At 45.4% G+C, this 16,692-nt stretch overlaps 2 protein-coding genes across 2 annotated transcripts in view; both read left to right on the top strand.

Moving 5' to 3' along the window:
* The window catches only part of LOC144599419 (uncharacterized), a 182,352-nt gene extending 179,807 nt beyond the window's left edge, over positions 1-2,545 (top strand). Inside the window, exon 2 of the mRNA XM_078410279.1 lies at positions 1,891-2,545. Coding sequence (XP_078266405.1) covers positions 1,891-2,330 — 440 coding nt within the window. The 3' untranslated portion in view covers positions 2,331-2,545. The remainder of the gene's footprint in view (positions 1-1,890) is intronic.
* Positions 2,546-15,769: 13,224 nt separating this feature from the next.
* Positions 15,770-16,692, top strand: part of sphkap (SPHK1 interactor, AKAP domain containing) — a 144,346-nt gene continuing 143,423 nt past the window's right edge. Inside the window, exon 1 of the mRNA XM_078410280.1 lies at positions 15,770-16,239. Coding sequence (XP_078266406.1) covers positions 16,208-16,239 — 32 coding nt within the window. The 5' untranslated portion in view covers positions 15,770-16,207. The remainder of the gene's footprint in view (positions 16,240-16,692) is intronic.

Genomic DNA, 16,692 nt, shown 5'->3' on the forward strand with positions numbered 1-16,692 from the left:
ACAGCGGAGGCGTTTGCCTGATCGTAGCATCTGGAACAGTCCGTTACTGGGGTGGCAGGGGTCCCTCATGATCTTGCTTGCTCTGGATCTGCACCTCCTGATGTATAGGTCCTGCAGGGGGATGAGTGTAGTTCCCATGGTGCGTTCTGCTGAATGCACTACTCTCTGCAGGGCCATCCTGTCCTGGGCAGAGCTGTTCCCAAACCAGACTGTAATGTTGCCGGACAGGATGCTCTCTATAGCCCCAGAGTAGAAGCAATGAAGGATCCTTTGAGACACTCTGAATTTCCTCAATTGTCTAAGGTGGTAAAGGCGCTGCTTAGCCTTACCCACCAGTGCGGCAATGTGCGTTGCCCACGTCAGATCCTCTGTGATGCGGACTCCCAAGTATTTAAAACTGCTCACCCTATCCACAGTAGACCCATTTATCTCCAGTGGCGTGTACGTCCTTGGATGTTTAGCCCTTCTGAAGTCCACAATCAGCTCCTTTGTTTTATTGACATTCAAGAGGAGGCTATAGTCCTGACACCAGAGTGACAGATCAGCCACCTCCTCCCGGTAGGCCTTCTCATCGTTGTTGGAGATCCGGCCCACCACCACAGTGTCATCAGCAAACTTGATGATCGATTTTTCGGCAATGCTACTTTTAATGATTTATGCAATTGCGCATTCCCCATCTAAACAAGAACACAAGAACGTTTACATTCTCAGAACAATTGCATTCATTAACCAAGAACATTAACAAACATTTATTTCCATTTTTTTCAAAGTAACATTTTACTTACCAACATGCAATACTTCCCCATCTATCTGTGTTAAAACACATTGGCTAATTGGCTAATTACATACATGAGCATCAGAAAGATCTGAAAATGCTGGAATTCTGAAACAAGACCAGAAAATGCTGGAAAATGTCAACAGGTGAGGCAGCATCTGTGAAAGAAGAAAGTCAACATTTTGAGTTTGTAATCCTTGATCCTTGATCAGAACTGGGTCCACAGTGGTGTTACAATGAGGGGTTTACAGACCCAAATCCTGTCTTGCTGAGCTTTTCCAGTATTTTCTTTTTTTGTTGGGTTAATTACATATTCATTCTGCTTTTATATGTGTTACTTCAGTACTTAATATGCAATATCAAATGATGATGGATGGATTAGAGTCATTTACAAATGTAAAATTATATAAAAGTCAATTGAACAAAGAGCACACATGTTCATTATACTATTATCAGGAATGAGTGCTTACAGTTATGAAGAGGGATTTGAGAAATAATGACCCTGTTCACCAGGATTCAAGAGGTTTTATGGAATATTTAGCATCTGTGGTCAAGTTTATGAAGGATATTATGGATGCATATTAAAAAAAATATGTCCCACCCGGCAGCCAGACTGTACAAAAAGGCAGATAATCACAAAAATAAATTAATGAGCTGGGTAGAAAAAATACTTAGATGACATTAAGGAAATGGGATTCTTTATTAAAGAACATTTTTCATCAAGTACAGTATTTTTTCCAAAAACGTTTTATGAGGGAATTAAATAGTTGCTTGGAAATGAATATTAATGATGCATGTGATTAAGAAGTGAGTAAAAGTAAATGAAAGTAAAACAGAACATTTTGAAAATACTCATCTGTTAGGCAGCACCAGTACAAAGAGAAACATTAATGATTAATCGATGACCTTGCATTATGGCGGCACTGCCATAGCAGCTGCGGCTTACCTGCGGTCCATTTGTCTTTGTGTTTTTGTTGTTTTTTTTGTCTTAATTGTAGTTGTGATGTGGTGTTTTTGTGTTTGTGTACTATGTGTGTATGTGGGGGGGAGGGGGGGAACTGTAAAATTGTAAATATGTGTCCCTTCCGAACGGAGACCCGACCTTTGTTTTCTAGGTGTTGTCTCCGTTCCTGCTGCGGCCTACCATCGGCCCAACCCCTGGAGCTGTCGGCCTCCAGGGCTCCGGTTCGCAGAGCCCGCGGACCGGACTTGCCATCACCGGAGCCGGCCGTCTTCGGAGGCTGTGGGAGCGGCTGCGACTCGCCTTAGGCTCGGGCCGCGTGGATGCCGACATCGGGAGCTCCGGCAGCGGCAGCGTGTTCGCCCGCCCCAGATCGCGGGGCTTGTGTCGCGGACATTTCACCGTCCGGCGCGGCCTAAGATAGGCCGCGGGATATTTCTCTGCTGGGCGGGGGCTTCAATGTCGGGAGCCACGACCGCCCCGACGTGCAGCAACAGCGGCAGCAGCAGCGTGTTCGCCCGCCCCGGATCGGACTTATCATCGGCGGAGCCGGCCGTCTTCAGAGGCTGTGGGAGCGGCTGCGACTCGCCTTAGGCTCGGCCCGCTGCGGACCATCCGGCGCAGCCTGCAACCACAACAACCTAACCGCGGGAGAGGACGGCAGGAGAAGGGAAAGACATTGTGGCCTTCCATCACAGTGAGGAGAGGACTGGAGGAGACTCACTGTGATGGATGTTTTCTTGATGGATGTTTCTTTTGTGTGTTTTGGGGGTTGTGTAATTTTAATGCCTATTTTGATGCTTTTGTTGTTGGACTGTGGGTGACTGAATTTCGTCCAATTTGGATGACAATAAAGCTATCTTGAATCTTGAATCTTGAATCTTGAATCTTGAATCTTGAATCTTGAATCTTGAATCTTGAATTAGGCAAAGGATTTAAACTTTCGAAGATTTGTGCATTTATTCCTGTGATCCATGGTCTTTTCATTGAAGGCACAAGGGAGTACAGATGCTGGAACCTTGGCTGGGGAAACTGAGCAGATCAGGCAGCGTATGTGGAGGGAAAATGGACACACAACCTTTTGGGCCAGGACTGTTCTTCAGACCATTTCCCTCCAAGGATGCTGCTTGACCCACCAAGTTCCTCCAGCAGTTTGTTTGTTTTACATTTTTGCGGAGCATTGATGAAGACTCTGTAAAGGGAATATATTTACAAATTGGGTTTTTTTAAGTGCAGGACGAAAACAGCAGTGTGTAGGAAGGAACTTCAGATGCTGTTTTAAACTCAAGATAGACACAAAATACTGGAGTAACTCAGCGGGACAGGCAGCATCTCCGGATAGAAGGAATGGGTGATGTTTTGGGTCAAGACCCTTCTTCAGACTGAACACAGCATCATCTGATGAGGAAATGGACAGACATTTCAGTTGCACCACTTTTCATTGCTGTGTGGAGATCATTGTTTTTTTTAATTTCCACCCCTTACCCTAATTCTCATTATGCCATTTTATCTTTAGGTACATTGGATCACATTTGTTACACATCAACTGATTCTACTAACCTACCTATAACCTCCAACAGTCGTCTGCATTTTACCTCACAGTTTGCACATGTCAACTCCTTTATGCCTGGCAGTTAGAAAGTCAAATTGGAAGAAAATCAAGCTGACTGCTTTGTGCCCGAGTCAATTCTCTGCTGATGAAATTTCTAGCAGCACCACGATGAATGATATGATAGAAACACCTAGCTAGACTTTCCTTTCCCGCAAGAGTCCAAGAAATGCCAAAAGTGGAAGAAAAAAAAAATTGGACAACGGCATTCCAGCGTAAAGGTTATTTGGACGATTTTTAACATTATCAGTGACGCGAGCGAATGCTGCAGATTTTTCATGATGGGACAAAGCAAATCTCTGAGTTCCAACTCTATGCTTAATATAACAGAAAGGCTGCATCTTAAAGGCTAGGTATAAACATAACAATTTCCAATGCACTGCAAAGCAGCTTGAAATGCCTGGCCTAAGGGGCTGCAAGCATTATGCCGGAGATTATGGGCATAACAACAGACAGCTTTTACATGGGGTCTTGCAAAAATTGACAGACGGTGCCACAATCCCCTCAGGGGGAGGCAAGAAGTGTTTGGCCCAGCACAGCAAGCTTGGTCACATAAACTGATTATGGATTACTTCACAATGGCTGCAGGCCACGCATCTCATCGAAATGCAGGCACATTCAGGGCAGAACGTCTTAAATGTGAAATGCTAATTTTAAATCTGTTCCTTCAAAGTAGGGAGAGAAATAATGCATTGCATGAGTTCATAGGCTATTGCCAAATGATGATGTGGGACATCTAAATAGAAAAGACAATTTAAGAAAAAAAACAAAACAGAAATACACTAAATACAGTTATAATAATAAGCAAAAGCAATTAAATTATTACCACACCTTTCAGCAATATCTTACATTTTCTAGAAAACATTTTTTTTAAATCAGATATATCTAAGATAGACACAAAATGCTGGAGTAACTCAACGGGACTGGCAGCATCTCCGGAGAGAAGGAATGGGTGACATTTCAGGTCGAGACCCTTCTTCAGACCCGTCACACATTCCTTTTATTCACAAAATGCTGGAGTAACTCAGCAGGTCAGGCAGCATCTCGGGAGAGAAGGAATGGGTGACGTTTCGGGTCGAGACCCTTCTTCAGACTGATGTCAGGGGGGCGGGACAAAGGAAGGATATAGGTGGAGACAGGAAGATAGAGGGAGATCTGGGAAGGAGGAGGGGAAGGGAGGGACAGAGGAACTATCTAAAGTTGGAGAAGTCGATGTTCATACCACTGGGCTGCAAACTGCCCAGGCGAAATATGAGGTGCTGTTCCTCCAATTTCCGGTGGGCCTCACTATGGCACTGGAGGAGGCCCATGACAGAAAGGTCAGACTGGGAATGGTAGGGGGAGTTGAAGTGCTCGGCCACCGGGAGTTCAGTTTGGTTAATGCGGACCGAGCGCAGGTGTTCAGCGAAGCGATCGCCGAGCCTGCGCTTGGTTTCGCCGATGTAAATAAGTTGACATCTAGAGCAGCGGATGCAATAGATGAGGTTGGAGGAGGTGCAGATGAACCTTTGTTTCACCTGGAAAGACTGTTTGGGTCCTTGGATGGAGTTGAGGGGGGAGGTAAAGGGACAGATGTTGCTTTGTTAGTGAGGCCCGGAGCTGTGGGAGAGTCAGAGAGAGGGCCTGCTGGTGCCGGCGCAACCAAGCCAAGGTACAACGCAGGAAAGAAAACTGTTCATAGAAGTGGCAGATGGTCTGTTGGAGCCGGTAGTCCATGTTGGGTCCGAATTGGGAGGTCTGGAAACGGAGCTGGAAACCACGAGGCAGGAGATGGATGCGCAGGCAAGTCCCAAGAAAGCAGATGTGGCTGTGGTAGCGAGTCTGGGTCAAGATGTGGTCGTAGAGTAGGAGGGCAGGAGAAATCACAGAGGGGGAGGGGCTCCATCACACATTCCTTCTGTCCAGAGATGCTCCGTCACACATTCCTTCTGTCCAGAGATGCTGCCAGTCCAGAGATGAGTTACTTCAACATTTTGTGGCTTTGGTTTAAACCAGCATCTGCAGTTCCTTCCTACTCAATCAGATATATCTGTTGTCTGAAAGAAAGAACTCGCATAAGGATAACACCTTTTACATTTATTTAAAAACAACCCAAAGCACTTTACAATATAATCACTATAATAATATCGGAAACACAACATCCATTTCTCACACACCAAGATCCCACGAAGAGCACTGTGACACTGAGCAAATAATCATTGTTAGAATTGTTTTTCAGGCATAAACATTATAGACAATAGACAATAGACAATAGGTGCAGGAGTAGGCCATTCAGCCCTTCGAGCCAGCACCGCCATTCAATGCGATCATGGCTGATCACTCTCAATTAGTACCCCGTTCCTGCCTTCTCCCCATACCCCCTCACTCCGCTATCCTTAAGAGCTCTATCCAGCTCTCTCTTGAAAGCATCCAACGAACTGGCCTCCACTGCCTTCTGAGGCAGAGAATTCCACACCTTCACCACCCTCTGACTGAAAAAGTTCTTCCTCATCTCCGTTCTAAATGGCCTGCCCCTTATTCTTAAACTGTGGCCCCTTGTTCTGGACTCCCCCAACATTGGGAACATGTTATCTGCCTCTAATGTCCAGACCCCAAGCATAACTGCTTGCCCTTATTCATAATGGAGCCATGTGATTTCTCACATACACTGGAGAGAAGAGATCGCTTGCTAGTTTAATATCTCAGCTGCAAAATGGCACCTCAAACAGAGTAGCATTTCCTCAATATTCTGTGGAAGTGTCAGCTGAGACTGATTGTGCTCCGTCCGGTTAGACACAAAATGCTGGAGTAACTCAGTGGGACAGGCAGCATCTCTGCAGAGGAATGGGTGACGTTTCGGGTCAAGATCCTTCTTCGGAAGAATCTTGCATCTGCAGTTCCTTCCTGCACTGCTTGTGCTCTTGGTGCTGGAGTAATCCAACCAAGAGGTTAGAATGTTGTCCAATTAACCAGAGCTAGCACCGTAATTACCTCACAATTATCTTACCCTATTACAACTAGACCGTGGACCCGTTGGGCCCAAACCTCTCCTGCATTGGTCCAGAACCCTCTCCTCCCACACTCCCCCTCACCTCCCCCACTCCCCCCTCCCCTCCCCCTCCCCCTCCCTCTCTCCTCCCCCCTCCCTCCCTCTCCCCTCCCCCTACCCCTCCCATCCCCCTCTTCCCCTCTCCCCCACTCCATCCCCCTCAACCCCTCTTATCCCCCCCTCCCTCCCTCCCTTCCTCCCTTCCTCCCGAGGAGATAGATTTAAACTTTAAAATGTGAATAACTTTTAAAATATAACACCAATTTCAATGAAACTTCTTCCAATAGCACCAAAGGGACGACGGTGAGTAAGGTGGGGCTAAAATTGTCGCGCTATCTTGTATCATTTTGGCTGTAGTTCAGGAACAAACAAACGAGAGTTTTAGTATATAAATGTTTCTGCAGTGGCTTTATTTCTATTTGCTTTGGTTGATGGATTAAACAAGTATTAGCTTAACTCCTACTGTGACAATGGATGCATTCATTTGATAACCTGCTAGTAACTGTGTAAATATAATTTCTGTTAAAATCAAAATAATTTGTTTTGCTCACATTGTCAGGTCCAACAATTAATTAACTTAGGCCTTAGCTTGAGGGTTGTGTACAGTCCTGGTTGCTTCACCATAGCAAGGAAATGGTTGCACTGGAGAAGGTGCAGATTAGATTCACAAGGCTTTGCCAAGGATGGAATATTTCAGTCATGAGGAGGTATTAATAGACTGGATTTGTTTTCCTTTGAGTGGGCAAAATGGATGAAGGACCTGATAGAGTTCACTCAATTATGGGGGCATAAACATGCTGGCCCATAAGAAAATTTTCCCCACAAGCAAGACATCAAGATCAAGGAGGCATGGATTTAATGTGAGGAGAAGGAGAGTTGAAAGGACTCTGATGAAAATGTTATCATCTAATGGTTCAAACAAACAGGAATTCATTGTCTGAAAGGTAGTGGAGGCAGATATCCTCTCAACATTGAAGTATCTAAGTGAGCACTTAAATCAACACGACATAGAAGCATGTGGACCAAGTGCTGATATATAGATTTATTAAAGGGCAATATTGACATGGTGGGCTGAAGGATTTGTTTCTGTGCTCTACATGTTATCATATCATATCATATCTATACAGCCGGAAACAGGCCTATTCGGCCCTCCAAGTCCGTGCCGCCCAGTGATCCCCGTACATTAACACTATCCTACACCCACTAGGGCCAATTTTTACATTTACCCAGCCAATTAACCTACATACCTGTACGTCTTTGGAGTGTGGGAGGAAACCGAAGATCTCGGAGAAAACCCACGCAGGTCACGGGGAGAACGTACAAACTCCTTCCAGTGCAGCACCCGTAGTCAGGATCGAACCTGAGTCTCCGGCGCTGCATTCGCTGTAAAGCAGCAACTCTACCGCTGCGCTACCGTGCCGTGTTCAATGACTACTTGTAGTAAAAGTGGGGGAAAGAGCAAACAATGACAAAAAGTGATCATTTTGAATCTAACCCTGCCTGCCTTTATTGGCAGAGCTTCTTATTTGACTGATATAATTTTCATGCAACAATTGAGGAAACCCTGAATATAATGGCAAATGCAGCATTGAATGTTGTCATTCGAAGATTGAAACGGCTTTCCCACTAAAAATAACAAAGAACAAGTTGAAGAACCCAGAAAAATGATTTTGTTCCCTTGATGCGCTTTTTAAAATTAAATTATCTGTATACTAAAACTCTCGTTTGTTTCTTTGTTTGTTCCTGAACTACAGCCAAAACGGTACACGATAGGGTGACAATTTTAGGTCCACCTTAACTCACAGTCGTCCCTTTGGTGCTAATGGAAGAAGTTTCATTGAAATCGGTGTTATATTTTTTAAGTTATTCACATTTTAAAGTTTAAATCTAGGGAGGGAGGAAGGGAGGGAGGGAGGGAGGGGGAGGAGGGAGGATAAGGGGGGTTGAGGGGAATGGAGTGGGGGAGAGGGTGCTGCACCAATGCAGGAGAGGTTTGGGCCCAACGGGTTCACTTGGTCTAGTACCTTTTAAAGAAACTGAGGTCTCCTGGTGAGTAATATTATTAGTTCTATGCCATATCCTGAAAAAAGGTAGATATTGAGCTGTTTCATAAACATTTACCAATCCCAAACTATAACCAAGCAACAATGATGGCAAAGCACTTCATGATGCAGCTCACCTTTCAGAGCTTGTCTTTTGTATGACCTTTCATGACCTCAGGATTCAGCCTATGAAATAAGTTATTGTTGTCGGCATGGCAGCCATATTGTGCAGGATGTGCTCTCATGCTTGGAGTGTGGTAATGACCTGATCATTTGTTTTATGTTTTGGTCATGGGAGAAGGTGGTAAAGTGATGATTTAAGAGAATACATGCAAATACCACTAAATACCACTAAAATGTCAGATGATTCTTCTAAGAAGTACTGATGGAACACTGCACCATAGGGGATGTTGTCGTTCACATGAAGCATTTATTAAAGCCCTCATCTGCCCTTTCAAGCGGGTCAAAGTTCCCAAAGTGCTATTTCAAACAAAAGGGTCGCAAAGTTTTGGACACAGCCATTACACCATGCAAACAAGACTCCCCACATTGACTCTACCTACACTTCATGCGACCGGAGAAAACAGCCATCATAATCAAGCAGTCATAATCCCCACGGGAAACGTTACCTATCCATGTTCTCCAGAGATGCTGCCTGACCCATTGAGTTACTCCAGCACTGTGTCTTTATCACTATCAAAGATCAATCACACCCTGGTCATTCTCTTTTCATCCCCCCTCGTTGGCAGGATGATACAAAAGTTGGAAAGCATATACCACCTAACTCAGGGACTGTTTCTTCCCCGCATTTAGCAGACTCGAGAAAAGACTTGTAATAAACTAAGGACATATTCCTGATCCCCCCATCTACCCCCCACCTACCTTGCTGAGGACCTTACACTTTTCATCTGCAACATTATGTTCTGCGTGGTTTGATCATAATCATATGTGGATGGTTTACCTGTGCATGGATGGAAGCACACAAAACTAAGTCTTTCACAGTGTCTTGGCAACGTGACAACATTAAACCAACACCAAAACCAATAAAACCTAATGTGCTCTCCGTGTCATTCATCCCATAACCTACTACTAAAAACAGGTTGTCACATCACTCGAATTGAACATAAATGTGGCTGACATCTTCTCTGCAGTACAGTGGGGGCTACCGGAGTGCCGCACAGCAGAGGCCTTTCTGAGCTGCCATGGCCGCAGTGCTTGCTCGGAAGGCGCGTCAGTTGACAGGTCCGGGAACCCAGGCGAATACTTGTCGGTCGGCGGGATCTGCCCGAAGGCTCATCAGTTGGAAGAACCTGCCTAAAGGCTCATCAGTGAGACCGCACCTGGAGTACTGTGTGCAGTTTTGGTCTTTAAATTTGAGGAAGGGTATTCTTGCTATTGAGGGCGTGCAGCGTAGGTTTACTAGGTTAATTCCCGGAATGGCGGGACTGTCGTATGTTGAAAGACTGGAGCGACTAGGCTTGTATACACTGGAATTTAGAAGGATGAGAGGGGATCTTATCGAAACATATAAGATTATTAAGGGGTTGGAAACGTTAGAGGCAGGAAACATGTTCCCAATGTTGGGGGAGTCCAGAACCAGGGCCCACAGTTTAAGAATAAGGGGTAGGTTATTTAGAACGGAGATGAGGAAAAACCTTTTCAGTCAGAGAGTTGTAAATCTGTGGAATTCACTGCCTCAGAAGGCAGTGGAGGCCAAGTCTCTGAATGCATTCAAGAGAGAGCTAGATAGAGCTCTTAAGGATAGCGGAGTCAGGGGGTGTGGGGAGAAGGCATGATTGAGAATGATCAGCCATGATCACATTGAATGGTGGTGCTGGCTCGAAGGGCCAAATGGCCTACTCCTGCACCTATTGTCTGTTGTCTATTGTCAGTCGGCATAACCGGTAACCCAAAGGCTCGTCGGCCGGCAGGACCTGCCTCAAGGGTTGTTAGATGGCGTAGTCGGAGGGGGGGGGGCGGTGGGATGACGTTGGACATGAGGAGCAAGGACCGGTGGGGAGGATGAACCGGGGTAATGCCTCTAGCACCTTCAAGGTTGGCTGCAGGTGGTGCCCCCGGGACACAAAAATGGCCGACGAGGAGAGCAGAGAGACACTGGTTGACGAGAACGGCTCCAATACTGCAAGTGCGCGGGCCAACCAGACTTCAGAATTTGAATAATGGACAATAGACAATAGGTGCAGGAGGAGGCCATTCGGCCCTTCGAGCCAGCACAACCATTCAATGTGATCATGGCTGATCATTCTCAATCAGTACCCCGTTCCTGCCTTCTCCCCATACCCCCATACCCCATAAATGTGCAGTGAAATGAAAGATTACCCACAGTCCAACAATAAGAGCAATAAAAATAAGCAATAACACACACAATCACAAACCAACACCAAACAAAAAGAAACACCCATCACAGTGAGTCTTCTCCAGTCACCTCCTCACTGTGATGGAAGGCCAGAATGTCTTTTCTCTTCCCCTGCTGTCTTCTCCCGCGGTCAGGCTGTTGAAGTTGCCACGTTCCAGGCCGCGCCGGACGGTATAAGGTCCGCGGTGGGCCGACCCAAGCCCCGCAATCCTTAAGAGCTCTATCTATAATGGCCCCCAAAATGGCAGCACCTGCATGTGTAATTTATGCAAGAAGAATTTCACTGTGCAGTTGCGCTTGTGGCAAATAAAGCACCATTGAACCATTGATTTCAAATGCCCTTGGAGACACAAGAAACTGCTGATGTTGGAAACTCTTGCAAAACACATAGTGCTGGAGGTACTCAGTCGGTCAGACTGCATGTTATCTGACTGGCTGCTTGACCCGCTGAGTGCCTCCAAAACTTTGTCTTTTTTCAAAAGTATTTCATTGTATGTAAGGACCTTTGGGTCCTGTATAAGATTGATCCCTGGGATGGCAGGACTTTCATATGAAGAAAGACTGGATAGACTAGGCTTATACTCGCTGGAATTTAGAAGACTGAGGGGGGATCTTATTGAAACATATAAAATTCTTAAGGGGTTGGAGAGGCTAGATGCGGGAAGATTGTTCCCGATGTTGGGGAAGTCCAGAACCAGGGGTCACAGCTTAAGGGTAAGGGGGAAGTCTTTTAGGACCGAGATGAGAAAACATTTCTTCACACAGAGAGTGGTGAGTCTCTGGAATTCTCTGCCACAGAAGGTAGTTGAGGCCAGTTCATTGGCTATATTTAAGAGGGAGTTAGATGTGGCCCTTGTGGCTAAAGGGATCAGGGGGTATGGAGAGAAGGCAGGTACAGGTTACTGAGCTGGATGATCAGCCATGATCATATTGAATGGCGGTGCAGGCTTGAAGGGCCGAATGGCCTACTCCTGCACCTATTTTCTATGTTTCTAAGTCTTTCTTCACGGTTTGCAGAGTACCAGACCTCTGTCCGTAATGGCCAACTCACGCCATTTCAACACCCCTTCCCATTCCCAATGAAGGCCTTGTCCAACATTGGCCTTCTCCACTGCCTGGTGAGGCCCAATGCCAGCTCGATAAACAACATCTCATATTCCTCTTGGGTAGTTTACAACCCAAGGTTTGAACATTGACTTTTCCAATTTACTTCCTGTGTTTCCCTCTTTCTCTCCCCCAGTGCATCTAGTCCTCCAATGTAAGTTCCCTTTCCCATATTCCCCTCCGCACTCCCAATCACCCATTTTCATCTGCTCTCCCTCTTGGTTCCATTCACCTACTACCCACAAACATCAACCGGCATATCCCCTCCCCCATCTTCTTAATCTCTCCCTTAATTTTTCCGATTATCACCTTTCGTTGCAAATCAGATTCGAGCATTCATGAGCCAGTGTTCCCATTTATCACCACTAGTCTCCGTCCCCATTTTCACCCCCCTTCCCTCCCCTTACCTGGCCCCATCGCCCTTACTTCCTCATATGCTTCCACTTGCCTCTGTTTCCCAACTCCACGCCTCCTCCTCCTGCATCTATGCAGCTCCTTCTGCCCATCATCCATCACCACTCCTCGATCTACCGGCCTGTGCGTCATCCCTCCCCCTCTCCTCTTTATACTAATCACCTTCCCTCTCTAAACACAGTCCTGATGCAGGGTTTTGACCCAAAACATCAACAATTCCTTTGCCTCCACAATTGCTGCTCGACCCACTGGGTTCCTCCAGCAGGCAGGTTTTTGCTCCGGACCGCAGCATCTGTACCCTTGTGTCTCCAAGCTCCACTGTGAAATAGCCAAGGACAGAAAACGCTTGTTGGAGTTTTATACGGACAACCAAACTGCATTAGGAAGGTTGGGGATAGCATCAAGCAGGAAATTAGGGATGCGTGTAGCAAAGGTACAGCAGTTATCATGGGTGAGTTTAATCTACATATAGAACCAACCAAATTGGTAACAGCACTGATGAGGAGGACTTCCTGGAATGTAGACGAGATGGGTTTTTAAACTTATATGTAGAGGAACCGACTAGAGGGCCGGCCATCCTAGACTGGGTATTGTGTAATGAGGAAGGATTAGTTAGCGATCTTGTTGTGCAAAGCCTCTTGGGCGACAGTGACCATAATATGGTGTAATTCTGCATTAGGATGGAAAGTGACACGGTTAATTCAGAGACTAGGGTCCTAAACTTCAAGAAAGGAGACTTTGAAGGCATGAGACGGGAATTGGCTAGGATCGACTGGAAAATTATACTTAAAGGGTTGACGGTGGAGATGCATGGCCAAAGATTTTAAGACCGCATGGATGAACTCCAAAAATTGTTCATCCCTGTCTGGCGAAAAATAAAACGGGGAAGGCGGCTCAATCGTGGCTAATGAGGGAAATCAAGGATAGTGTTAAACCCAAGGAAGAGGCATATAAATTGGCCAGGGGAAGCAGCAAACCGGAGGACTGGGAGAAATTTAGAACTGAGGAGGACAAAGGGGTTAATTAAGAGGGGGAAAAAAGAGCATGAAAGAAAGCTTGTGGGGAATATAAAAACTGACTGTAAAAGCTTCTTTAGATATGCAAAAAGGAAAAGATTCATGAAGGTATCGTGAAAATTCGTGAAAATATAGGTCTCTTACAGTCAGAGACGAGTGAATTTAAAATGGGAAACAAGGAAATGGCAGAACAGTTAAACGAGTACTTTGGTTCTGTCTTCACTAAGGAAGCCACAAAACAATCTCCCAGAAATACTTGGGGACAGAGGATCTAGTGGGAGGTGGAACTGAAGGGAAACCACATTAGTCAGGAAATGGTGTTAGGTAAACTGTTGGGACTGAAGACAGATAAATCCCCAGGGCCTGCCTGGTCTGCATTCCAGAGTACCCAAGGAGGTGGCCATAGAAATTGTGGATGCATTGGTAATCATTTTCCAATGTTCTCTCAACTCTGGATCAGTTCCTGTGAACTGGAGGGTTGCCAATGTAACTCCATTTTTTAAGAAAGGAGGGAGAGAGAAAACGTGGAATTATAGACCAGTTAGCCTTACATCGGTAGTGGGAAAGATGCTGGAGTCGATTATTAAAGATGTTATCACAGCGCATTTGGAAAGCAGTGACAGGATCGGTCAAAGTCAGCATGGATTTATGAATGGAAATCATGCTTGACTAATCGTCTGGAATTTTTTGAGGATGTAACGAGTAGAATGGATAAAGGAGAGCCAGTGGATGTGGTGTATCTGGAATTTCAAAAAGCCTTTGACAAGGGCCCACACAAGAGATTAGTGTGCAAATTTAGTGCACATGGTATTGGGGGTAGGGTATTGACATTTATAGAGAACTGGTTGGCAGACAAGTCAAGTCAAGTCAAGTCAAGTCAATTTTATTTGTATAGCACATTTAAAAACAACCCACGTTGACCAAAGTGCTGTACATCTGATTATGTACTAAGGAAAAAAAATGAAACATACAGTAGCACACAAACATAACAGCACATACAAAACAGTTCACAGCGCCTCCTCAATGAGCCTCAAACGCTAGGGAGTAGAAATAGGTTTTGAGCCTGGAATTAAAGGAGTCGATGGAGGGGGCAGTTCTGATGGGGAGAATATTCTCATCCTATTCTCATCGAATAGGATGACCTCAGACAGGAAGCAAAGAGTAGGAATTAATGGGTCCTTTTCAGAATTGCAGGCAGTGACTAGTGGGGTGCCGCAAGGCTCGGTGCTGGGACCCCAGTTATTTACAAGTTACAATATATATTAATGATTTAGACGAGGGAATTAAATGTGACATCTCCAAGTTTGTGGATGACATAAAGCTGGGTGGCAGTGTGAGCTGCGAGGAGGTTGCTATAAGGCTGCAGGGTGACTTGGATAGGTTGGGTGAGTGGGCAGATGCATGGCAGAGACAGTAAAATGTGGATAAATGTGAGGTTATCCACTTTGGTGGCAAGAACAGGAAGGCAGATTATTATCTGAATGGTGTCAGATTTGGAAAAGGGGAAGTGCAACAAGACCTGGGTGTGCTTGACCATCAATCACTGAAAGTAAGCATGCAGGTACAGCAGGCAGTGAAGAAAGCTAATGGCATGTTGGCCTTCATTGCGAGAGGACTTGAGTTTAGGAGCAAGGAGGTCCTACTGCAGTTGTACAGGGCCCTGGTGAGTCTGCACCTGGAGTATTGTGAACAAATTTTGGTCTACTAATTAGAGGAAGGACATTATCGCTATTGAGGGAGTGCAGCGTAGGTTCACCAGGTTAATTCCCGGGATGGCGGGACTGACATATGAGGAAAGAATGGGTCAACTGGGCTTGTATTCACTGGAATTTAGAAGGATGAGAGGGGATCTTATAGAAATGTATACAATTCTTAAAGAACTGGACAGGTTAGATGCGGGAAAAATGTTCCCAATGTTCGGGTGTCCAGAACCAGGGATCACAGTTTTAGAATAAGGGGTAGGCCATATGGACTGAGATGAGGAAAAAAAAATTCACCCAGAGAGTTGTGAATCTGTGGAATTCTCTGCCACATAAGACAATGGAGGCCAATTCACTGGATGTTTTCAAGAGAGAGTTAGATTTAGCTCTTGGGGCTAAAGGAATCAAGGGATATGGGGGATAAGCAGGAACCGGGTACTGATTTTAGATGATCTGCCATATTGGATGGCTGTGCTGCCTCGAAGGGCTGAATGGCCTACTCCTGCACCTTTTTGTCTGTGTTTCCATGTTTCTACAATGTGCTGCAAAAGATCCTGTTTCCATGACTGATCTGCTGGAGGCATCCGCACTGTTCCCATTTGAGGAGCAGTGAAGATGTTACTGCCCCTTTAAAAGAACTGCTTTGATTACAGTCTCGATTTGGAGGATATTCTAACAGTGAGACTGCCTTTCTAAGCATCTATTTTTTTCTGATCAAATTTGCTCACTGGTGCTTCACCTCATTTAGTTGTAAAATCTATTTCATGGTAGAGGGGATAATCACAAGGAATGCGGTGTCCTATGTAACAAATGCAAGGGCATGGGATGTACGTCAGCTGAGTGCCAGTGCCCCTGCAGTCTGCTGGAGAAGGTTATGGGGGGTTACAGTGCCATGCCCGGGTGCCGAGTCCTCACTGTGTGGGATGCTCAGGCACTGTCACATGCAATCATTTTCATTGCTGTTGCTTAAAGAGAGTGTCACTGTGCTGGTTGTGCAGAGCTAAGTATAAACTAGTGTCGTTGGGAGCTTTGCATCGGGAATGTTTCCATTGCCAACGTGACAGTGAAATCAATTGATGTGGGAGGCGTAACCGTTATTGAGGACTTTAAATATTTTACCTTGTATCATTATTTGGTGAGGGACCGCAGCTGGACCCGGTGCTTTCTCAATAATACGAGGGATGGATCGCAGCAGCCTGCTCTCTGTGCCAGGGTAGGTAGCAGAGTCTTCTTGTTCAGCTTTGCTTTTGCATTCTTTTATCAATTAGTATTCAGCTCATGGGCATTATTCTGTTTCATTTCATTCTGAACAAACACCAACATTGTGTTAACTAAACCGAAATGATGTTTTAACTAACTAATGTTGAACTCGATTCAGATTGGTAACAGTGCCAGAGATGCACACATCTCCTTGCTCTCATCAATCAAAGCACGCAATTAAGTAGATTCTATTGTCTCCCTAAGCTACGTGAAATATCGGGCTCTTGGACACAGTGTGAGTCACCAGAGAGTAACTGCGATTTCAGTGTGAATTCACACGTTACTTTAATCAGTAAGAGCAGAGGATGTACTATTTATAATTGTGACCTGGACCCCAAAATGGATTTGCTATTTTTAACTGGGATTGGTGTATTTTTGCATTTGTGTTCACGGGGATGTTAACTAA

Source organism: Rhinoraja longicauda, chromosome 13 (assembly GCF_053455715.1).
Source record: "Rhinoraja longicauda isolate Sanriku21f chromosome 13, sRhiLon1.1, whole genome shotgun sequence".
Taxonomy (NCBI): Eukaryota; Metazoa; Chordata; class Chondrichthyes; order Rajiformes; family Arhynchobatidae; genus Rhinoraja; species Rhinoraja longicauda.